General features: G+C 49.5%; 1 protein-coding gene across 7 annotated transcripts in view; it reads left to right on the top strand.

Annotated features, from left to right (window-relative positions):
- APC (APC regulator of WNT signaling pathway) overlaps positions 1-24,706 on the top strand; it is a 1,243,184-nt gene that overhangs the window by 1,074,953 nt on the left and 143,525 nt on the right. For all 7 annotated transcript variants that reach the window (XM_069625497.1, XM_069625496.1, XM_069625498.1 and 4 more), the window contains one exon: positions 16,195-16,272. In XM_069625497.1, coding sequence (XP_069481598.1) covers positions 16,195-16,272 — 78 coding nt within the window. The remainder of the gene's footprint in view (positions 1-16,194; positions 16,273-24,706) is intronic.

Consider the following 24,706-nt stretch of genomic DNA (forward strand, 5'->3'; position numbering starts at 1 on the left):
CTGAGAGTAATTATGCATACCGTCGAAAGCACTTGGGACGACGCTGTTAGAAAACATGCCATAATAACTTTCCACTCACCTTTCACATCACTCTTCTATAACCCCCAATTTACCCCGGGTCTAGACCAAAGGCATTTATGGAATGGAAGACAGTGGGTTGTGAGAAGTTGAGGGATGTGTTTGTGTGAGATACAGTAAAACCTTTTACTTTAAACAAACAGGATTTGGGACTTCAGGTAAAATCCAGATTTCAATATTTCCAGGTATGTCACTGGATATTAGCTCCTCTGATTAAAGCGGCGGCCACCAGGGAATTGACACTATTTGAACATTTTGTGTCATCCAATCCAGGGAATAAGGCTTTGATTTCTAACCTATATACACTACTAGGGGATGGCTCACCCAAAACGAGAATAGCATATGATACACGCTGGCAAATCACATTGGGGGAAGAAATATCTGAGCGGGATTGGGAGACATTATGGAGAATAATTCCTAAACTCACCAGATTGAGTCAAATGAAGGATTTCTCGCTCAAACTCATGGTGCAGTGGCATTACGCACCAACTCGTCTTGCCCAAATTAATACTTCTAAATCTGCCAAAAGTTGGAGGGAATGCAATGATATTGGGAACTGGGAAAACATCTGGTTGAGCTGTCTGAGGTTAGCCCAATATTTTGAGAAGTGAACTCATATCTTTGTGAAATCTTTTCTATTCAAACTCCTCTCTCCTTACACACCTGCTTGTTTATTATGACAGACAAGGACTTTAGAAGACGGCCGAAGGCTGTCCGCAAAGCATCTGTGATTTTGCAGCTTGCTGCTTTCCTTATAATTGCCAAGAACTGGGGCTCAAGTCGAGGATACAGGTGGGTGGACCGGGTCCATCCACTTTTATCAGACATTCAACTCAGTCCCTCCAGCTAAAATGAGAAACGTTGAATGTCCTCTTCGAATTTATGAATTAAAGCCGAGTTCGGGGATCGAACAGTAGTCGTAAGGTTTGCAGGCCTAACACTTCACCATGGCACTATATAACCTGATGAAAAATAGCGAACAACTAAAAGTGAGATGTCCCATTTCGGTACTGCAAGTTCCAGGGAAACATTTGTATTGATTCTTGGAGTTTCAAAAATGCACACCTTTTAACATTTTCAAAAACACCATTAGAAGCAAATTTACTTTTGTGTGTGTGTTAATTTTATGAGAGGCAAATGCCATTCATCCTGTACAATTTCAGTGGTTAAGGTTATGCAAAACCAATTTAATGAAATGTGCATATTTCACCTTAATATGCTAATTTCTGGCGACGTCACATCCCATTGCGTTTGTTGATGGGTCCCCCCACTTTAATTTTTAGGACTTGACCCCTGCCCAGAACTGGAAGTGTAAAAAGCCACCTCAAATATCTGAATGGTCTGCTAAAGTGTGAGACTTTTTATCACTTGAATGGATGACATACTCCCTACAGGGGGAACTTCACATGTTCACTGAAGACTGCAACGTTGTGTTGACATTTTTAAATAAGGACTTTAACATTCAATACTGCCCTCAAAAACTGTGCCTGTTGGGTATTACCTGATATGTTGATTAAGGCCACAGCTGTAATGCATTATTATCACTACGCTGTTTTTTAGTAACTGTAATTCTGCAGCATGCTGGTGAGGAAAGGGCAATGTGGAGAAAGGGTGGTTTAAGGGAGGGGGTATACGTTTGTGGTGGAACCTTGAAAAAAAAACAATCAAAATTAAATAATAAAAAAAAGTTAAATACATTATTTATATATGCACAAGGCACACAGGCAAATCTAAAATGCAGCAACTAACAATAACATTCAATGTGAAATGGAATCAAGTTATATAAGAAACAATAATGCAGGTGAGTATCTTTTTCTATGCTTTACATATCCAGCACACAGAGTGACGTCAATTAAGGTCAGTATCAGCACTTAGATATATCACCTTTACAAAATTGAGATGGGAGGGAAAGTTTTAGAGTTGTGCAGAACACACTTTAGCAACTGTTAATGACAAGTATCTCTCTCAGACTGATATAGGTAGTCAGTTTCCTAGCAATAATAGTGTTCACAATTAAAACCTTATGGAGGAACCAGCACTTCCAAAGCCAGTAGGATCAAGAAGATGGACCTTTGGGAAACAAGTACAGCCAAAGTCAAATGGACAGTTCCAGTTCTGATGAAGATCTTCAGAGGAAAGGTTAGTTAACCAGTCAGTGGTTCTTGAAGAAACACAGGAGCTCAAGGGGAGCCTACCTGATAGTGCACAAGCTGCAAGGCCTGCGCAGAGGACTTGAGGTCAACCCTCAGTTGAAGAAAACCATACTTCCCAAGCCAGGAAGCACCAAAAATGGCACAAGGTAATTACAAACCAAGCCCCAAAGTACTTTAAAGTGAAGATGAAAGTGTAGCTGGATTCTCTAGGTGCAGCGTTGCAGACCCTGATTCCTGCTCCTTGGTCAGGGTGACGAAAGGGGGGACCTCTGGCGGGCTTCTGCAGCAGCACTTGGGAAAAGAGGTCGGCAGTAATGGATTCAGCTCACTTCTCTGGCTCTTTGTGGTTTTTATCACCTTTTTCTTAGCACCAAGAAGAAACGAATATCGCTAGTCGATTCGCCTCGATTACTCTGTCCTGAACTCTGGTGAGGGGACTTTTACTGAAGGATTCCTGCCTCTCGAGGTCCACACGGCTACATGCAAAGTTTCAGCCGGATTCGATCTTCGAAAGAAAAATACACTCCATAATGGTCCAGGTACCGCCAGTATTGGGATTCTGCAGCTCTGGAAAGTCGCAGTAAGTCATGGGATGGTCCAAAATGAAGAAGATCTTGAGGCTAGTTGGTCCCACCAGCTTAATGGAGGATGTAGTCCTTGGCGGATCTTCCCTGTCGATGTGGAAACGGGGTCAGCACAGCTGCAAGACTTCACTGGTGCGTTTGCGGTCCTGGAAGGTGCTGCTGGCGTTTCTGCTCATGCTCTGCTTTGGATTCCTTCTTCCTGTGGTCGATACTCTGTAGTCCCAAAATCCTCGCCTTTTATGTGGTTTCCCTCAGTGGTCTGGTGTGGTCTCCTGCCACCTGCTCTCTGCCAGATCGATCTGGAACTCTGCTCTCATCTGCTCTCCCCTTGCTGCATCTCTGCCAAAGCCATTCGTTTCTGCTGCAAAACCCTTCCCCTGGATATACTGTGCAATGACGCAAGTCATCACTAAGGTTGCATGTCAAAACTCTCTTAGCAAGCATTTCTCTAAAAGCAGACAGCGCCTAAAGGTCTATCAACGTCAGTCAGGCTCTCTCTAGCTCACTGTGTTCTTTATCATCGTGACATCTCAAACTGGATCATACTGCTTTCGATATTATGTCTATCTGTCGGCATCTATGGCCTTCTATGTGTTACAAAATCATGCTACTAAGAAAACCAACTACTGATATTAGATCCAAGGTTATTCGATCTCCAAGACACCTATTCCAAAAGTAGATCTGGACGATTGAGTCCGAACAGCAAGAAAAATGACCAAGATATTTGTCGGGGGGAGTTTAAGAGAAGGGCACTCCACCACCAGGTTCCTAAATGTTTCCATCTCCTCCTCCTCCGCACAAAATCTACATTTAGTCTCGATCCGATCGATAGTCTTGTAGCTGAAAAGAACGTCTTTTGTCAGTTTAAGGCTCTACAGAAATCTCAGAAATTAGTTTCTGGCAAAACGACTTGGGTAGATGGATAAAAACTGAGCTAGGGTTCCATGTTTCTTATGCTCAGACAAGAGGTGGGTCAAAGCTGGATAACCATGCAATTTTTCTATTGTTAAAATCAAGTCCCATGTTCTTAAGCGTCTCTTGGTGTATTCTGCTCTTAGCTGGAGTTCTGCCCTATTGGGGCCCATATCTTGTAACATGCACTCACATTCTTTAGAGAATTCAAAGGGCGTTATTGCACTATTCTCCTCATTAAAGGCATTCATAGCCCTCAGCACATCCCCATAAAGGGAAGCATCTTCTGCAATTAAAATGTTCAGGTATACATTCAAATAATTCCACATCCCCCTCGATCTAAGAGATTGGATGCCCAATTCTTACCTGATAACCACCGCTGGGAGTGAATTAAGACGATTAAACAACTTCCTCCAGATGAGATCCCAAACCCGCCAACAGATTCGAATTTGCCCATTCATAGAGCTCTATACCATACAGTAATATCTGAATGCTTTTGCCTTGATAGAACTTCAGAGCTGGAAGAATTGAAAACGTACCATACTTCCCATCCACCTTTTTCATTTGGTTTACCAACCTAGTGGTTTTCTGCAGAAGATGCCCCTTTGTGTGGATGCTCTAGAGGGCTTCACAGTTATATGAAAGCCTACATATACCAAGGAGGCCACATTATCCAGGCTGTGGCCGTCACTCCACCAAGACAAAGGATTCTTATTCCTTTTCCTTGTAAATCTAATCACCTTTGTTTTGGCTGGGGTGATAAGATTATTTGTCAAAGAGTAAACCCCAAAGGCATTGATTAATTTCTGTAGCCCCCTATCCTTGTAGGCGAGCCACTTTCAACGCTGGTAATTAAGCATGCGGGATGCAAAAGTAGACTGCTCCAATGTCCCACCCATATCTGACACACATACATTAAAAAGACAGGGAACAAGTGTGCATCCCTGTCTGACCCCTAGAAATGTTGGGTTCGCTCTTGTGGCAACTCCTTTGGCATTCAATCTAACTCTTATATTTGATTTGTCATGGAGAGCGACAGTCTTAGCAACCCGCCCGGGATATTCCAGCTGGCCAGCTTTCACCATAAAAAGGTTTCTATGCACCATGTCAAAAGCAGCCATTAGATCAATGCTGGCCACATATGTAGCCTTAACTTTCGCAGAAAGAGCAAGATTTTGGACATATCTCAACACCAGGCCATTCAGATTGGTACTGTAATTCTCCCGAAAGCCGGTCTGCAATTTCTTAATTCGACCTTGGGAAGTTGACCAGGCCTCCAGATGTTTCAACAGCAAGGTCGCAAAGACCTTGCTGTCTGCGTCCAATACTGAAATAGGCCTGTAATTTCTTGGGTCATTGCGGTCTCCCCTCTGAAAAAATAGTGATCAGATGAGCAGTCTGCCAAGTATCCAGCAAAAGCCGTTCTTTTATGATCTGTCGAAGTATATTGTTAATATCGTAGACCAGGTGACCGAATGATCTTCGAATACCATGTTTGCTAGTCCATTGGGGCCGGGGGCTCTGGACTTACTGATTCCCTTCATAATGTCGAAGACGTTGTCAAATTCAATTATTAACTGCCAGATATCCCAGCCACCTCCCCCTCACCCCAACCATAGGAGACTGCTCATCCGAAAACCTGATTCAGCCCAAATGTAGCCTCATAGGTCACCCACTACTGTTCCCCTATTGGATTCATTTGTAAGTCAGACTGCGTTCTCCCTAAATCATTTTATTAGATGCCAAAAAGATGCAGTATCCGACTTATAAAGAGATTCCAATATTGATTTGCATCATTTTGGAGAAGCTGAGCCTTACGATAGACTTGTTTAACCTGCTTGACTTCTTTTACTTGGGCAACACGGTTGCTTCGATATTTAGCCTTCATCTCCTTGATTCTCCCTCTCATGACCCTTTTTTCTCCCACGCCATAATGTCAAACTGATGTTGATTGGCCTCAATTCAGGCTTTGATTCTGCTGCTGTTAATAATTCCCCAAGAAAGGAGTCAAAATAATTTTGATTAAACGTATCGACCTTCAAGTCCATGGAAGTAGTGGCAAACATACCCAACACCCTTTTCTCAATAAGCGTCACCGTGTGATGATTCCATGTTATTCTGTTGCTTCCCTGAATAACCCAGACTGGAGATAGATTGAGACCTATATACTTACAGAGCAGAATATCAAATTGTGGTGACTCCACTGCCAAGGAATCACTTTGAACTGGGCACACAGATGTAGAACAGACCCTCACCAACCAACATATAGTCCAGAATGGACTGTTTCTGTCCCCTTGCCCACGTAATCTGGCTTGGGAGATCACCCACAACCGAGCCATTAAACCTATGCAAGCCAACTGATTAGAGGATATCCAACCATCTCTTACTATTTTTATAATTTGCCTTGGATGGGTTCTGTCCCCCTCAACACACCTGCTCACCTCCAAAAATCAAACTTAATTGAAATCACTGGACAAAACTATCCAGCCCTCTACCCAAATAGAGGCACAATTCCCAATAAAATGTGATACGTCAGTCAAGATGGTCACCAATGTGCAATCTCGATTATGCCAGTAAATGTTAACTAGTAACATCCTCTTTTGAACCTCACTAATCATTACGCTTATTGGAACGTCGAAAATACTTCTGTTTGCAAAAATGGGATGGTCAACCCTTACTCCTGCTCCTTTTATTAATGTTACCAGGCTGCCTGAGGGTCTACCCCTAGATCCCTTCACTGCTGGGCAGAATAGTCACACAGAGCCATCAACAAGAGGAGACCCCAGGACCCACATTTGTTGTATTAAAAATAATGGGGCATTGACGTTAGGACTTCCCTAAAATAGGGTTTGTGTATAAGTGATCATGACCACAACTGTTCCAAGATAGAACTGATAATTTACCAGAAACTTGCTCTCTGCCTCGTTTGTGAATTTTCATTATTGGAACCGTCCAGGCCCAGTCCTTCCTCTCGCTAGCTCGCCTCGGACCTTCCGCTGTTTGTTCCTGACTAGTGCTGCCACCCCTATTTTCTAAACTGAATGCAGCTCTTGACTCAAAAGCGTCCCCTTCGTTTGACCTCCTTAATCTTCCCCCCAATAATCTGCCCCAACTGTGGCTCGGTCTGGGTAAGATCGAAACCCAGTTGCTTGAGAGTTGTTATCTCGCTCAATATGAGATAACAAACAATCCTTAAAAGCACTGTAACCGTTGCTGTATATGTTCTATTGGTATAGGGGAAATCAACTGTTTCAAAGTCTTTTGTGGATAAAGCCCTTAAGCAGGGCATCTCTGACAGCACCCTCAAGATACCAGAGCGTTCAACAGAAAATGGCTATTTTCATACAGTACACTTTCAATGTTAAACAACCAACCCCTCTGCTTGTTGTCTGAGCATTTTCTCTCTTTCCCTTAACATCTTGCCATTTGTACTTGGGGCAAATTGTGAGCCTTCTCTCTCCTCCTGTCTCCTCCCCACAGGCCCACTGCACAGGGAGCCATATGTTGGGAAATCTTCTACCCTCAGACTTTGCTAGATATTTAGACCGTCCTGTGGATGCCAGACACCTTCATGGGGGTGTTGAATACCCCCAACATGCCCATCTGAGTAGGTATAGCTCGCTGCGATAAGTCATGGCTAGTATACCATCTCACTTTACCCTTTGCCACGCCTTGTAATTCTTGGCTGGGGACCAAATTCCCATATTGTACTCCACAATTTGCGGAGCTAATTGCCCCCTCCCCCGGAACCCTCCGCAACTCACCTCGAAGAGCTACCTCTTCTACACCTAAGCTAAAGGGTGAGACGTCCAAATCGCATTGTTTGTTTTTCGCTTCAGGAAAATGTCTGAGCCACTGAATCCTTAGAAGTGACCCTTACACCATCTGCAGCAACAATGACCTTCTGATCTACCCTAGAGGGCTGCAGGGGCATATCCCTGGTTAAATCCTCCCCAGAAGAGAGCACAGCCGCGCCCTGTCTCGCCATAAAGTTAGAGGCCTATGCATTTCCTACTGGATTTGCTAGGGAATAAAAAAATGACTTTGTACTTGAATCAAGATTTTTGTTTGACATTTTTAGATTTTTTTTTGCTGTTTGCCCCTAGATTTTCTCAAACATTTGGTGGGAATGGGGGGCAGATGAGATGCCACACCCTCCACTATGACCATGTCCACAGTTCCTAAACGGTGGTTGTCTCACCTAGCCGAGGAATACACTCGGTTAAGTAACCTTTTCTCAGTTATAGACTCCACCACCACAACCGGATCCTTTGGTATTGATTCTGCCGTGCAATTCTGAACCCTTAGACCAATGTGATTCAGTTTTCCCCATATTAAAACCAACTTTACGGCATGGGATTGAGAATCACGCTGTAAATGTTAATGCTACGCACGTAAAGAACGCAAGACTTAATTCAAGATTTAATTCTAACAGAATCGGGTCTGTAACCCCTGCAGCTGTTTGATGAATGTTTTTAATTATTGATGAAAGTCTTTTATGCTGTGCAAGCGCTGTGGTCGAAGAGTAAGATGTAATCGATTAGTCTGAATCCGTACCTGCCGCCTCCGAAAAAATAGGGGGTGTATTCAAAAGAAAATATTCCTCTGATCCCGAGTCCTCTTGATCGTCGTCCTGTATTGTTGAACAGGCCCGATCTGTGATGACATGGACATGTCCCCTTTTGGCTTGAACCATAGACATTGGAACCCCAGTCACTCCTAAGTTGTAGGATGTTGCGGATCTGTCACTTACATTTTCTGCATTGTTGCAAAATAGGGGTTATTGATTTAGGGCCCATGATTTGTCCCTCGGGGAGGGCGGGGGCACATGGGATGAGGAGGTTGTTCCCATTGTGCACGTTTCTGCACCACTCTTCAGATCATAGAATTTTTTTTTTTTAATTGAAATCCACCTGCTCTCCCATAATTAAAAAAACTAAATAAAAGGCCAAATTGAAATAAACCTGCCTGTTTAACCAATCACCAGCAGGGTGCGGCCCAAGTAATCCAATTGGCCAGGCCTTTTGCATGCTGCTTACCAGCAGAGTATGAATCCCCTACAAATGAGTAGTTGCACAGATGGTCTCCAACACTGAATAGGGACTTCCAGTAGTTTTTAGCACAAACCAGAACGGGCTCAAACACAAGTTTGTTGCACTAGTACTTTCAGCTGAGCAAGCAGCCAGATTCATATCGACACCGGCAGCCAGTCCATGCCGGGCATTACAGCCTCATGCCAGCTTCACAATTGCTGCTAACATGGCAAGAGCAGCTGAGACGCTGTGCACCAGTATCCCACAACGTTCAGCCCCACCGGAGCCCCAGCACTTCCCGCAGACAGATTCCATTCATCTTGCAGGAGGAGGCCCCAGTGGTGAGGTAAGGTAAAACACCATATAGTGTCTATTGATCCTTGTAATGGCTCTCTCGCCTGTGATGGAGGTGTGGAAAAAGCTTACCAGTGCAGGTTAACAGGGTTCACCTCGCAGCTTAACAGCTAAAGTTGTATTTAATCGTTCATGGACAGAACTATTGATTCACTTAAAGTTAATGCCTAAAATGTTGTTGAAGCTGCTAATGTTATTTCTCTTTTAACATCATTCATTACATTTCTCTAGGTTTGGAAAATCCTTAACTGGAGTATTCATATATTGTAAACGTAGTGCAGTTGAAAATGAAATTGTCTAGATATTTCTTAAACACAAAAGGAAAGTGGGTGGGCGTACAAACCCGAACAGTGGGTTATGAGCGGTGGTTGTACTCCATGATCGTTATGCGTTATAAAATGTCTTGGAGGATAAAAGACTGGTTCCATCCATATACAGGTGTGTAGAGTTGGAATAGGCCAAAATAACCAGACTGAAAGCTCTGACAATGCTGTAAGTCCGAAAATGCATACAACCAAAAGTTGGAACACCAAAAGTTTGAACCTTTGATGGTATGCATTTTAGGTAGGTAAAATAAAAAAAATTAAGTCTGGGGGTGTCCCCCGCAACACCCCACTCACCATACTATACAGTATAGTGCACAGGGGCTGCGGGGGACACCCCACACCCCCCGCCCCGCAGCTCACCCGAGCTAAAAAAAGAATAAGGAAAAAAAACGGGAGCTGCAGGGTTATCCCCCGCAACACCCCGCTCACTATACTCCACAGTATAGTGAGGGGGGGTTGCGGGGGACACCCCTGCAGTCGCTCAAAAAAAAAGAAAGAAAAAAAAGGACCCTGCGAAAGTGAAAGGGAGACAACGTGAAGAAAGGAAAGGTAAGTAGGGGGTATGTTGGGGGTGTGGGTGGGGTTGTGGTGCGAGTGGGGTTGTATGTATGTACGGTGTTGGCATGGGAAATGTATGAACATTCGTGGTGCGTACATTTCTCATGCAAACATTTCAGTCGCAGACTTTTCCGCGACGGACAAATCACGTAGATTCGTAGAGTTACCTAGTGGTATTTAACCAATGGCTTGTCCAAGCACAGGACGACGGAAGAACAGAAAAAGTGCTAGCTGTCCCTGCCTCTCATACAGTATGTCCCTAGTGTGTGCTGCTGCACCACCTGTATATCAGTGGATAGAATAGGAAAAGATAGAAACGTATTTCTTATATTTTTGAAGGACAGAGAGCCATGGTTATGCAGTTCCCACAGTATAACTTTTGTGAAATCAGAATGACCAGTTCATTAAGCCATATTTAGTTAAAAAGTGAAGAGATGGGGATAGAGCACCTAGTAAGTATTTGTTGCTGTTCAAAACTTTATTAGCCTATGGTCTAGATCTGTATGCCCAAAAAAGATAAATACTGTGGCGCTGCCCGATGACGGGCACGCACGCGGCGGCGTGACGTTGCACGCCACCGCGTGCAGCATAAATAAACGGGGCGTTTCCCGGCCGCGCGGAGCAACCGGGAAGCCCGAACAGCAAGGACCTGTGTGAGGTGTGGTCCTTGTTAGTTGGGGGTTACGGGACCGCATGGGGGCATGGACAAACCCTCAACAGTGGCGACGAGTGGGGGAAACGATGCCCAGTCCCGGCGGAAAATATTAATACAATTTTTTCACCGAAACGAGGTGGATGCAACACTTCGTTTCTTTGCCGCGGGTAGTGCGTTACCCACGCGGCTGGCGGCCATTTTGGAACACAAGCTGTGGGACTTCACAAGGCTCCGGTTTCGGCTCGGAAGCGGCCCCAAGCTTAATTTTTGGAACCCCTGACAGCTGGAAGGCATACCTGCAGGAATATGTGCCTATCTTCAATTTTGGCTTTTTTTGGGTTTACTACGTCAAGTGGAAGCAAGGAAGAAGGCTTTGGGCCTAGGATCTATATGACCCACACACTTTTTCCTCTTCTAATTTTTGGAACATTTGAAGGCTGAACAGTTCATCCTCATCTCTCATCATCAGGCTGATGGACACACTCTGTTTCATCCTCTTCATCATCCAGGTGGTGCATCTTCATCAACAGGTGGGTGGCCACGCTGATTTCACCCTCTTCATCATCACAAGGTGCTGCAGTGACTGTGGAGTTTGAGTTGCGGCCCCGGTGTTCCATGCTGGGGTGCCTGTGCGCTCAGACTCATGAGTGACACTGAGGACCAAGGTGGCGCAGCGGCAGTTCAGCGGCCTCCTCCACCCCCACCACATGCGCCACCTCAGGGGCAGCTTGTGCAGCAACCTCCACTTATTCAGGCGGCTCCTCAAGGTCTTCCACCTTTGGTACAGCCGGCGGCTGGGCCCGTTGCTCCACAGAACCCTCCGGTCATGGCCCAGGTGCGCACCCAGGCGGCTCTGCAGCCCATCCCCGAGTTTGATGTGTCGGGCCCACCATCTAGCCTAGGGCCCAGATGGAGAAGGTGGGTGGACCGTCTGGACATGTACTTTCGAGCGGCCCAGGTGGTGGATGATGACACCAGGCTGGCAACCATGCTGTATTCGGCAGGACCGTCCGTGCAAGAGATCTTTGAATCGCTGCCGCCTGGGGATGGATCATATGGTCAGGCGAAGGCTGCCCTGCAGGCTTATTTCTTGCCTCTTGCCAACGCGGACTATGAGCGTTTTGTGATGCTATCGGCCAAGCAGAAGGACGATGAATCTCTGGACTCATTCTATGGCCGCCTGAGGCGTCTCTCCTTAGCCTGCACCTGGGGGGATTCAGAGGACATGATTAGGACAACGCTCATCCAGGTGTGCTCATCAGGCAAACTCAGGCGCCAGGTGCTACGAGAACCAGGCATCACGCTGCAGCGCATCCTTGAATTGGGGAGGTGCCATGAGGTGTCAGAGGCAAGAGCAACCAAGATGGAGGCAGGGTCGCGCCCCATCAAGACTGAGGAGGTATGTGCGATGTGGCGCGGCGGCAGGGGTGTCAGAAGGCCTGGAGGTGTTCCCCGAGAGAGGGCCGGAAGGGCAGGGGAAATTTGCATATAGTGTGGATACGACCTGCCCCACCCAGCAGAGTGCCCGGCGGCAGGAAAGACATGTGGGCGGTGTGGCTTGCCAGACCATTTTTCCAGGGTATGCAAGGCGGCAACGCCCGTGCTGGTACTGAGAGGCCCAGGCCGGGCAAGTTTCACCCGCCAGGGTCGGTCGCTTAGGTGGATCAGAGCGAGGAGGACGCCCAGGTGGAGGAAGTGGAGGAGGACGAGGAAGAAAATGTGTTTTTTGTCTCGAGTGTGGGGGTCCTGAAGAGTAAGAACAGGAGACAGCCCAGGTGTATAATCGAGATGAATCAATCTCCCGTTCCGGTCCTCGTGGACACTGGGGCATCCGTCAATGTAATGGCACGGGGACATTATGATGTTATGGACCAACCCCCCAAGTTGGCTGCACCAAGGGCCCGCATCTTTGCTTTTGGTGGTAGTCACCCTATTTCCCTGGACGGTGCGTTTGTGGCCAAGGTGGAGCATGATGGCTCGCAAATTAAAGCACGGTTCTATGTGACACCTGTGAGCACCAACACGTTGCTGAGCTGTGCTGCAGCGGAGGCCCTTGGTATTGTCACTTTTGCGTTTTCTGTCTACTTGGCGGACATCAATGACCTGTTAGAGAAATATGCAGCACTGTTCAAGGGAATCGGACAGATGGTGGGGGAACCTGTGAGACTGCACATTGACGACTCGTGCAGCCCATTGCCCTGAAGCATCGGCGGGTGCCGTTTCACCTTCGAGAACAGGTGGATAAAGAGCTGGATAGCCTGGTGGATCTGGACATAATAGAGAAGGTGGAGGGCCCCACCCCCTGGGTGTCCCCCATAGTAGTGGCACGAAAACCCAAGCAGCCCGACGCTGTCAGGATCTGCGTTGACATGAGGCTCCCAAACAAGGCCATCAGGAGAGAAAGACACCTCACCACGACGATAGACGATATCATTGCAGACGTACAAGGTGCTCGCTTCTTCTCAAAACTGGACCTCAGGGCGGGGTATCACCAGGTTGTCCTCCACCCTGAGTCGATATATCACCACCTTCGCCACACATCGGGGGCTCTACCGTTACAAGAGGCTTAGTTTTGGTGTCTCCTCGGCTGCCGAGGTATTCCAGAACATAGTCCGGGGTGCCCTAGCGGACTTGGAGGGTGTTCTGAATATTAGCGACGACATCTTGGTGTTCGCGAGAACGGAGGTTGATCATCTACGGCGTCTGGCAAAGACATTTAAGAGACTGCAGTCCTTGGGCCTCACCCTGCACAAGGAGAAGTGTGAATTCCTCCAACCATCCATAGAGTTCTTTGGTTTTGTGTTCAAGGAGGGGGAGTGTCTCCTGATCCAAAGAAGGTGCAGGACATAAAGAAGGTGCAGCCTCCGGAGTCTGTGTCTGAGGTACGGAGCACCTCTGGGCATGGTTACGTACTGTGGACGGTTTATCAAGAATCTTGCCTCCAGGTCGGAACCGCTCAGGGCACTAACGAGAAAGGACACGATCTGGAACTGGGGTCCACTGGAACAGGCCGCGTTTGACGATATCAAGGGCGCCCTGGCAGCCGAGGACACCATGTCCTTCTTCGATCCCATGTTACCATCGGAGATCATTGTTGACGCCAGCCCGTTCGGACTGGGCGCCGTCCTGACCCAGGTAGACCCGGATGGGGGTGTCCGCCCGGTGGCCTACGCCAGCAAGGCCCTGTCAGAGGCGGAACGACCATACTCGCAGATTGAGCAGGAGGCACTGGCGGTGCTCTGGGGATGCCGGCATTTCTGTCTCTGTCCTGGGATGCCCGGTGACGGTCGTGACGGACCACAAACCGTTGCTGCCCATCCTGGCGGGGTCATCTTCCAAGCCACCCGCGCGGATTGAAAGATGGATGCTTGCCTTGCTGGAGTATGGGGTCACTCTAATCTATCGGCCTGGGGCGAACAACGCAGCCGATTACCTCTCCAGACACCCGGGGGCACCTGGCGGAGGAGACCCGGACACGTGCACTGAGGAGGCCGAAGAACATGTCCGGGTGGTAGTGGAGGCGGCGACACCGAATGCCATGCCTCTCCAAGAGCTGGAGGTGGCGGCAGCCGAGGATGAGTGCTTTAACATCCTGAAGCAGTCCATGCAGCATGGCTCTTGGAAGTCGGTGCTGGAGGCCGTGGCAGGGCGCACGCAGGAGGCCAGGACTGTGCTGGAGCAGCTATGGAAAGTCCGGGAAGAGCTATCATTTTCTACGTCCGGACTCCTGCTCAGCGGTGACCGGATTGTGGTGCCCCAGTCGAAGGTGGGCGACGTGATCGCGCTGGCCCATCGTCGTTACCAGGGTGCCGCCAAGACCAAGGCCTGCCTAAGGCTGAAGGTGTGGTTTCCGGAACTCGAGCGCAAGGTGGATGATTTCGTGGCGGCCTGTGTGTGGTGCCAGGTGGCTTCTCCACTACAGCGAGAGCCGGAGATAGAGGTGATGCCTCGCGGGACGCGACCATGGGAGGTTGTCCATGTGGACTTTGGCTCCACCACGATGGGCACCCACTTCTTGGTCATAGTTGACGAATATTCCAGACATCCAGAGGTGGAGTTTGTGTATTCAGTAGCGTTCTAGCACGTTGTGGTGGCCGTGGAGAAAATATTTGCGGCCCATGGATTCCCTCAGACGCTGTGCTTGGACAATGGCTCACCATTCCAGAGCAAACGCTTTTCGGAGCTGTTGCAGAGCTGTGGTGTGGTGCACAGGAAAACACTCCCCTGTGGCCAAGGGCCAATGGTGAAGCTGAACGGCTCATAAGGACCCTCAACAAGACCTTTAGAATTGCCCAGAGGCAGGGGCAGCCATTGCAGAGAGCGTTGTACCAATTTCTGAGGGTCTATCGCACCACGCCCCACGCATCCACTGGAGTGGCCCCGGCGGAGGCCCTGTTCAGGCGTTGCCCGCGTGGGCTGCTACCCGAAGTGGGGGCGAAGGAACCGGGCGTGATCGATGATTGGCAGGTCGAGACGGATCGAGCAGGAGAATGCCCAGAGAGGGCTTCGCCCACAACGGCTGGAACCAGGGGACGAGGTCCTCTTTCGCGACATCCACATGGAAAGCTCTCTCTGCCCTATGAGCCGGAACCGTTGGACGTTGTCGCGGTAAAAGGGTCCATGATAACTGCATCGGACGGCCGGTCTGCGGTCACTCGAAATGTCAGCTTCTTCAAGAAGCTACGGGATCCAAGAACTGACCCGCCTCCTGAGCCCGATCCCGGTGAGCTCCCAGAGGACATTGATGAAACACCGGGCCTGCCTGAGTCTCCAGCCAGACCAACACCTGTGGACAGATCACCCGTGCCGGAGGTGAGCAGGAGGTACCCCCAGAGGGCTGGGCGAAGGAAACCTGCTCGCCTCACCAATTACGTACTTGGACATTTGGCTGAATACTGTAGTGGTAATCACTGTTGAAGTAAGGGGACCCGGGTGGCTGGTAATAAAGGGGTGTTTCCGACAACGTTGAATGTTAAAATGTTATTGTTCTGGTGTGTCGTGTGCAGTGCATAGTTGTAGTGTGTGTTTGTTTGTTCTCCTGGAAAAAGGAGGAGTGTGGCGCTGCCCGATGACGGGCACGCACGCGGCGGCGTGACGTTGCACGCCGCCGTGTGCAGCATAAATAAACGGGGCGTTTCCCGGCCGCGCAGAGCGACTGGGAAGCCCGAACAGCAAGGACCTGTGTGAGGTGTCGTCCTTGTTAGTTGGGGGCTACGGGACCGCATGGGGGCATGGATGAACCCTCAACAAATACTAGCTTTAAGAGGAATTAAATTACTTATGAAGTCTGAACCAAGGGGATGACCAGTATAGTAACTAGGTCTCCCTATGGTTATTGCATAGTATGTGGCCAGAATGTTCCAGCCATCAACACGTGTTTGTCAACCAGTTTCAGTGGTCTATATTATTGTTACCACCTTCTTCACGACTGTCTTCTTTTTTAGATATTTAATCAACAGCAGAACCTTTCCGTCAAAACAGAGTACTGAGAATCCTGTCGCCTCATAAACATGTTCATATATATATGTGTTTTTCTTACAGGCCACATTGTGTTCAATGAAAGGCTGCATGAGAGCACTGGTAGCACAGCTGAAATCTGAAAGTGAAGATCTGCAGCAGGTATTTTCTTTAGATCACAATAAATATTATGCAAAGGCAAATTATGTTACCATTAAATAATTCAATTCTCAAAGTTATTTCTTTAACATAAATTATCGCGCCTTGTTCGAATTATTTTTCTCCACACAACGCAAACATATCTTATTCCCTATGACAACTTCCATTTTCAACGTTGTTTTACTAGTTTTTAAGGAAACTGTTTATCACTTCATTCTGTATTCTAGTTACATTTTCTTTTACCGTTTGAGAGGAGAATCCAACCTTATAGTCCCTCATTCTTGCCTACCCTAGATCGCCTTCACACCCACTTTTTCCAGACTCCCTACAGGGGAATCCCTTCCCTGAAGTGCCGGGCCCGCCCTCATTCCAACTACACATCATATATTTCCACTGCCTTTGCCGCCTAGTCCAAGTCTCCATTTCCTCTTTCCTTTAACGCAGCACTATCTCTCATAATATTGCTTTCCGCACCCTCATCTCGGGGCTTACTCAAGTTTGTTTTTGTGGTGCTTAGCAGTGTTGTATTTTAGATGCAAGGACAATGTTTTATTTTTAGAAAGTTCTGCCTGGAGCGTACTTTGTCCTGCAATCTTTTTGCAATTTGTTGATGTATGCAAGTGAATATTCGTTTTTATAAATTGCAAAAGTTGATTTTAAAAGTATTAATTATAGAAAATGTATTTTATTTAATTGTAAAAGTATTTTAAATGTTATTAGATTTATTTCCTAATTACTGAATATGTTAAATAGCAATTGCTTATTTTTTTTCTTTTGTATATGTACACAGCGTGGTCGGACTGCAATTGTGGATTCAAAGACTGCCTCACTCGGAGAAGCTGGTTCAAAGGGCTTTCCCATAGCTATAAGTGTATACTCGTATGTCCCGTCCCCTTTCCTCCTTCCTTGTGGGGCGTCCCCCAACATGGGGACGGTACCAAAATCTTTGGCAGCAAAAACCGAGATTCCCCTTTCAATTTAATATAGCGTGCAGGCCTGTGCCTGAGGCCGGTAAGGCCATCGGCTCCCCAAGCCGAGGGGTCCGGGGGCTCTTCTGGGCATTTCGTAGGCAGATACGCGGCCCTCAAGGCTACCAGCTCCCAAGCTGAGGGGCTCTGGGGCCCCCTACCGGGCTGTCCTCAGAGGGGCAATCAAGTTGGTCCTCCTTATCAACCCAAGGGACAAAGGATCGACGTTTTCTACCCAAGAGTCAGTCCTTGGAATGGTCCAGCACGACTACCGGCGCAGGGGCTCGCTCCGTGGTCGTGGGTCAGGGCCATTCGACTACCAGCTGGCTAGCCGAGGCTCTCGGCGCCTACCAGAGTGGTCTGAGTTTGACGCTTCTGCTTAGGGTTCAGTGCCAAAGGCGTGGCCTCCCATACATGGTCCAGCACGTGGCTCAGGGCCTTCCCGCACTCCCACCCAGGGCGTGGCACAAGGCCCCAAGATGGCGGATAAGCCTGTGGTGGAGCCTGCTAGGCTGGCGGCCATCTTGGATTGGCACATGCTCTCCCCCCATTGAATGGGCCTTGCAAGAAGGTCCCAGTCCCCTTCCCCCTGGAAGCAGCAGCCAACTTTATGGTACAGATGGCTGGTCTCCTCAAGGGTACATATAGCCATCGAAGCCTTACGGCTACACGCCTCGGCGCTTCGATCTGGAGCGAAGACCCAACGCTTCGGAGAGGTGGCCCTGTAGGGACCTGGTAGTTTGCGAGGACTGCTTCTCTGAGCGCTTCCTCCTCCTCATGCATTCCCTATAGATGACGGGGCGCCTCAAGGACATAGTGGAGGGACCTAGTGGAGGTGATCCTGCAGGTTGTGCCTCCCATGTATCCTCCTCTGGGCCCACTGTCTGTTCCTCCACCGCTTCTGGTGTGAGTGCCTGTCCCTCCCCCCGGGCCGAGCTTTGCCGGTTATCCAGACCCTTCCGCCTCCTCCTGTACCACCAACACCTCCCCCCCTCAACAACCACAACCGTTGGACCTCTCTCCAGTTCCAGACCAAGGGGGGACTCCGCCGGCACCTGTGTCACAGGGCCCAGACTCCAGAGAGGGGACGATGACGCCCAGGACGATGAACCCTCGGCATCTGTTAAAGCCTGCCTGAGGAACCCCCCAGAAATCGGGAGTGCGAGCAGAGGTTTTGGGCAAACTCACCACAATGTCCTGCAGGTGGCTAGAAAAGTCTGGCAGAAGCCCAGAACCAACGCCCAGATGAACAAGAAGTTACACAGCCTGTCCCGGCTGATGGATAGCAAGCCGGTCCTCCCAGCCTCCCACCCTCAGCCTCACTCTTCTTTATTCTAAACCATAGTCTTTGTTGTCTTCCTCCTCGGGAGCCTCTTCCAGTTGTCTGTCCAAAGAGGACCAGGTTCTTGAGTCTTTGGGCAAACTATGCTAAACCATATCAGGGCTGCATTTGCGGCAGGCCAACGCTGATGCCCTTCTAGCCGCAGCTAACCATGAGCTGTGGCAGGAGTTTCTGCCTGACCTCTGTCTGGAGAGGCAGGCCTCCTTCAAGGCCGGCCTGGCGGATGCCTGGGCCGTTGCGCAGGACCTTATGGAATCTTCGGTCTCCGACATCGACACAGCCAGCAGAGGGCTGTGCCTGTGGATCGAAATGAGAAGGCTGGCATGGATGCATGCCACTAAGTTTTCATCTGACGTGCAAGAGCGGATCCTAGATCTTCCCTTCAAGGGCATGAACTCCTTTAATTCGTCCATCGATGAAGAGTTGATAAAGAAGAAGACCTCCATGCAAACCGGCAAGTCTTAGCCATCCTGACTAAGCCAGGGCAGAAGTCCTTCCCTCCGTCTTGGGGCAGAGCCGACTTCAAACCCTGTGCTTTCACCGGCTTGAAGGGGTTTCGGGACCGTGGTACGCAGAGACTTGACAGGTCGCCCAGCGACAACAGGAGGAAGCAGCAGAGGATTTTGCACGTTTTGTTCCCCTTTCCTCTCACCTCAGATACCAAAAGGCTGTGATGTCATGGTCAGGGAACACAGCTTCCCAGTAGGGGCCAGCTGGCTCTCATCTAGGACAGCTGTAAATGTTATTTTGAGAGTCCTTGGATCCTTTCTATAGGCTCCACAGGCTTCAGTCTTCCTCTTCTTCCTTTTCCTTTACCATCCTCTATGTCAGATACGGCCCCCAGCCCTTTTTACGGGAGATCCTGTCTCTTCTGTAGGTGCAGGTGGTGGAACTTGTTCGCCAGTCAGACAGGGGCTCAAGCTTCTACTCCAGAATTGTTGCACTAACCAAGAACAACCAGACTGGCCTGTGGGTAGTTCTGGACCTGGAACTGTAATTCCTCAACTTGTCTTTTCAGCTCGAACGCTTCAAGATTACTCCTGCACACATAGTGGAATCTCTATGCACAAGGGGCTGGATGTGTTCCCTAGAGCTCAAGGATGCGTACCTTCATGTCCCCATTTACCAGCTACATCGGAGGTTTCTGCGATTCACAATTAGGTCGTACCACTTCCAGTACAAGGTGCTGCCCTTCGGCCTCAATTTGGCCCTTTGAAACTGATGAATGCTGTGGCGGGTCTCTTCTGCCTGAAGGGCCTTCACTTATACCCTTATCTGGACAACTGCCTAGTCAGGTCCAGCTCTCCCGATGGGACGGTGCACTCCTGCCAACAGCTGGCAGACGTTCTGCACTAGCTGGTCTTTTCCTTCAACTGGCTGGTGTTCCTTGGAATGCGCTGGGACACAGCGGCGCAACAGGTGTTCCCCATGCCAGAGAGACTCCTCTCACGCTGCAAGGCGGTAGGGCACTTTCTGGCAAACTCGGCCACCTCGGCATGGTGGTTCCAGCACCTTCTGGGACTAATGACAAGTTGCGTCCTCACGGTCCAGCACACCCGCCTAAAGATGAGGCGCCTCCAGCTCCACCTGGCAGCCAATTGAGACCAGAAGACTGGGTCTGAGTCGAACAGGATCCCAATCCCCCCACTCCTCAATGCGGATCTTCGCTGGTGGCTGATGGAGTGCAATGTGGCAGTGGGAGCCCCCTTGACCCGACCAGAGCCCACGCTGGTGATGACAATGGATTCCTCCATCTTGGGCTGGGGAGCTACTCTGGAGGGCTACTCCATTGTGCCATTTCATATGGCCTTACAAAGAAGGGTGGTGGCGGCGGCTTGGACTGCTCTGGAGAGTCTCCCGGCAGTGGGTAAGTTGCTTCTGAAAAAATACCGTCCATCCAGTGGTGACCCCTGCTACTTGTCTATACACCCCACTCCGGAGAGTTTGCTGGTGCAGGAGGCTACGGCCCCAGCGAAGCAGGCTGCGTACCCTACCATCCCTCCTGATAGCAACGACAAGCGTTTTGATGGCTGGGCGAAGAAAGTATTTTCATCTGGGGGTATGGCTTTAAAGGCAGCCAACTCTGTTTGTGCCTTAGCAAGATTCACTCACACTCTGTGGAATTTTGTATCTTTGGCGGTTGAACATATTCCCCAAGGGGAGGAAGGGGATGGCTTCCTAGCCCTCGTACAAGATGGCAAGGATGCCATGTGTGAATCCGTTCAGTCGGATCTGGACATGGCAGACTGTGTCAGCCGGTCCATGGCGGCGAGCACCGTGATGCGCAGGTTTGCATGGTTGCGGAAGTCGGGGTTTGCTCCTGATGTGCAGCCCCGGCTTCTCAACATGCCCTTTGATGGTGTCCATCTTTTTGGCAGCAAGGCTGACGAGAGCCTTGAGAGGTTGCAGACCTCTAAATCTTCAGCGAAGTCGTTGAGCACTCCAGTACGTCAACCTCTGCCTTTTCGTCCTAGAGGCCAGCAATGGAGGGGAAGTTCCTTTCATTACAACTCTTCCTTTGGTAGATCGAGGGGAGCTGCCAGTCAAAGGGGCCAAGGTAGGAGTACCAGAGGTGGAAAACAAGGTACTCGAGGTGCCAAAGCCGCTCGGGCAGTTGCCTCCTTGCCTTCAGGCACTGCCGCAGCTGCTTCCGCTCAGTCATGAGGCCATGGCCCATGGTTCGCTGGTTGGGGGAAGACTGGCGCAGCATCTTGTAGAATGCTGTGCCATTACTTCAGATGTGTGGGTTCTGGAGATCGTAGCCCACGGCTACTGTCTTACTTTCCGGCAGAGGCCTCACGACAATCCACCGCGGGAGCTCTTTGAAGAGTCCGGATCCGCTCCTTGCGCAGGAACTCCTATCCCTGCTGGAGAAAGGCGCCATAGAACTGGTTCCTATAGCGGAGAGGAACAAGGGATGGTATTCCCCATATTTTTTGATCCTGAAAAAAAGACTGGGGTTGAGACCTATCATGGACTTGCGTGGTTTGAACAAGCTCCTCAGGAAGGACAAGTTCAAGATGCTTACTCTTTCTCAAGTCCTTCAGGCCCTTCACCTTCAGGATTGGTTTGTGTCTCTCGACCTCAAGGATGCTTACTTTCATGTGCCGATTCATCCCAAGCACAAGAAGTACCTGAGGTTCACGGTTGGCGACTCACATTTTCAGTTTCGGGTCCTGCCATTCGGATTGACCTCCGCCCCAAGGGTCTTCACCAAACTAATGCTGGTAGTGGCAGCATATCTCAGGAAAGGGGGGATTCACGTCTACCCCTAGCTGGACGATTGGGTGATCAGGGGGCGCTCTCCCGAGCAAGTCCTAGATCATCCGTCCGTCACCTGCCACTCCCTTCACAAGCTGGGCTTTTCCCTCAACTTAAAGAAGCCTCAATTGACACATGCCCAGCGGCTTCAGTACATCGGAGCAGTGCTCGACACATCCCTGGGGCAGTGTTCGCCTCCCCAGGTGAGGGCTCATCACATTCGGCAGATGGTGGACAAGTTTCAACATGCCCAGAGTCTCCTGGCTTTCGAGTTCTTGAGGTTGCTCGGTCTCATGGCATCCTGCATTCTATTGGTGCCGGAGGCCAGGCTGCGGATGAGATCTCTGCAGTGTGCTCTCAAGATGCAGTGGTTGCAGCCCTCCGGCAGGATGTCGGATCCCGTTCAGGTGCCGCCCTCGGTTGCCCAGGATCTTCTGTGGTGGGCCGACGAAGGCAATCTGATGAAGGGAGAGCCATTTTGGCTATCCTGATGATCGTGATGGACGCAACCCTCACGGGATGGGGAGTTCATGCCAACGAGTTGACAGTCAGTGGTCTCCGACTGCACATCAATCTGTTTGATCTGCGGGCTGTCAGGCTAGCCCTGAAGGCTTTTCTGCTGTTTGTGCAGGGGAGGAATGTCCTGATTATGACGGACAATACAGTGGCCATGCACTACCTAAACAGAAAAGGTGGGGGGGGCAGGGTCACTCCCACTGTGCAGAGAGGCGATACAGCTCTGGTTCTGGGCCATCCAGCAGGAAATTTCTATTGCGGCAGTTCATCTGGCCGGTGACGAAAACACGGCGGCGGACGCTCTGAGCAGGCAGAGCATGGTCTCTCACTAGTGGGAGCTCGCTCAGAAAGTTCTTATGGAGATCTTCGCCTTTTGGGGGACCCCACAAGTGGATCTCTTCGCCACCAGTGTCAACCGGAAGTGAGAAAGATTTGGCACGCAGGAATTTCCTCTAAGAGGAGCCTTGCGGGACACGTTCGTAGTGGAGTTGTCCTTCCCACTGCTGTATGCGTTTCCTCCAGTCCCCGTCATTCCGCAAGTTTTGCGGAGGTTACGGAGGTTTGGTTCCTGAATGATCCTATTGCTCGGCATGGGCCAGGAGAGTGTGCTACCCGGACCTTCTCGACATGTTCATCTGTCTTCCACGCCGTCTTACCTATCGAGACGATCTGCTCTCACGGGACGGGGGGGTTGGGTTCTCCATTCAGAGGTCAAGTCTCTCAGCCTTCATGCTTCATATCTGAAAGGTTGATGTATGTATAAGGATTGGGACCTCTCTGAAGAAGTGATGGAGGTGTTTCTTTCGGCCAGAAGGCCAGCAACAAAATCCCTGTGCCCTTGCAGTTGGAGAAAGTTCTGCGACTGGTGCAGGGTTCAGAATGTGAATCCTTTTCAGTGTTCAATTCCTGTGGTTCTGTCTTTTTTGCTTTCATTAGCTCACAAGGTCCTGCAATTGGGTACCATTAAGGGTTAGCTGGCGGCGCTGTCAATATTTAAGCGTTTGTCTGAGGAGTGGTCTTATTTTAAGATTCCTTTGATTTCCAAGTTTCTAAAAGGACTAACTAATGTGTTTCCACCGTCACCTTTCCAGGTGACGGGATGGGATTTGAACTTAGTTCTAAAATTCCTAATGTGAGCTCTGTTTGAGCCCTTACATTCTTGTCCATTGCGACTGTTGACCTTTAAGACTGTATTTTTAGTTGCGGTTACTTCCGCTCGCAGAGTGAGTTGCAGGCACTTTCCGCCAAGCCACCTTTCACAGTGTTCCATAAGGACAGGGTTGTCCTTAGGGTTTGTCCTTCTTTTCTTCCGAAGGTTGTGTCGGAATTTCATTTAAGCTAGAAGGTAATTCTTCCGGCGTTCTATCCTCCTACGCATCCTGGTAAGGAAGAGGAGAGGCTCCATAGGTTGGATCCGAGGAGAGCTTTGAGCTTCTATCTCTCACGGATGTCCCGGGTCAGAGTGGACGATCGGCTATTAGTAGGATACGCTGGAAGGCGTTTAGGTCAAGCTGTTTCCAAGCAGACCTTGTCCAGATGGATCATTTTGATGATCTCTGAATGTTACTGTTTGGCGGGTAAGGACCCTCCAGTAGGCTTATGGGCTCAATCTACTAGGGTTGTGGCTGCCTCGACTGCTCTGCAGAGGGGTGTTCCCATTCGTAATATTTGTGAAGCAGCCACATGGGCCAGTGTATATACTTTTGTAAAACACTATTCCCTGGACTCTATCCATGGGCAAGATTTGACCTTTGGTAAGGCGGTCCTCTATTCTGCAATTTGATTGGGCATTCTAAAATTCTAAATTCTTTTCCCACCTCCAGACGTTGGTACTGCTTTGGGAGTCTGTCATAGATGTGGAATACGTCGGAGGACACAATCCCCTCGAAGAACAAGTTACTTTCTTACCTGGTAACGTTCTTTCGATGGGATGTTCCTCTGACGTATTTGCTACAGTGGACCCTCCGCAAGTTCCGGACTTTGGTGGGCTGCAGCCTCATCCTGATCTCCCCACACTGGCCGTGGATTGCGTGGTTTTCGGACCTACTTCATTTGTGCTCCCAGGGGCCTGACCATCTTTCGATCCCCAGCAGGTGCTTCCTGACGCAGCAAGGAGAGGCAGTGGAGCACCCAAACCCAACCTGGATGGGCCTTGCGGCCTGGTTCCTGACCAGCTCAGACTGCAGCATGCTGAGTTTTCAGATGACAACTGGGGCATCATGTAGGAGGCCAGGAGGCTGTCTACTTGATCCCAGTATAAAAGCAAGTGAACCAGATTTTGCCATTGGGCTTGCGACGAGGGGCTCGGCCCACGCACATTTGGCTCATTCTGGCATTCAGGTGGATACCT

Source organism: Ambystoma mexicanum, chromosome 6p (assembly GCF_040938575.1).
Source record: "Ambystoma mexicanum isolate Mex_15411 chromosome 6p, UKY_AmexF1_1, whole genome shotgun sequence".
NCBI classification, from domain to species: domain Eukaryota; kingdom Metazoa; phylum Chordata; class Amphibia; order Caudata; family Ambystomatidae; genus Ambystoma; species Ambystoma mexicanum.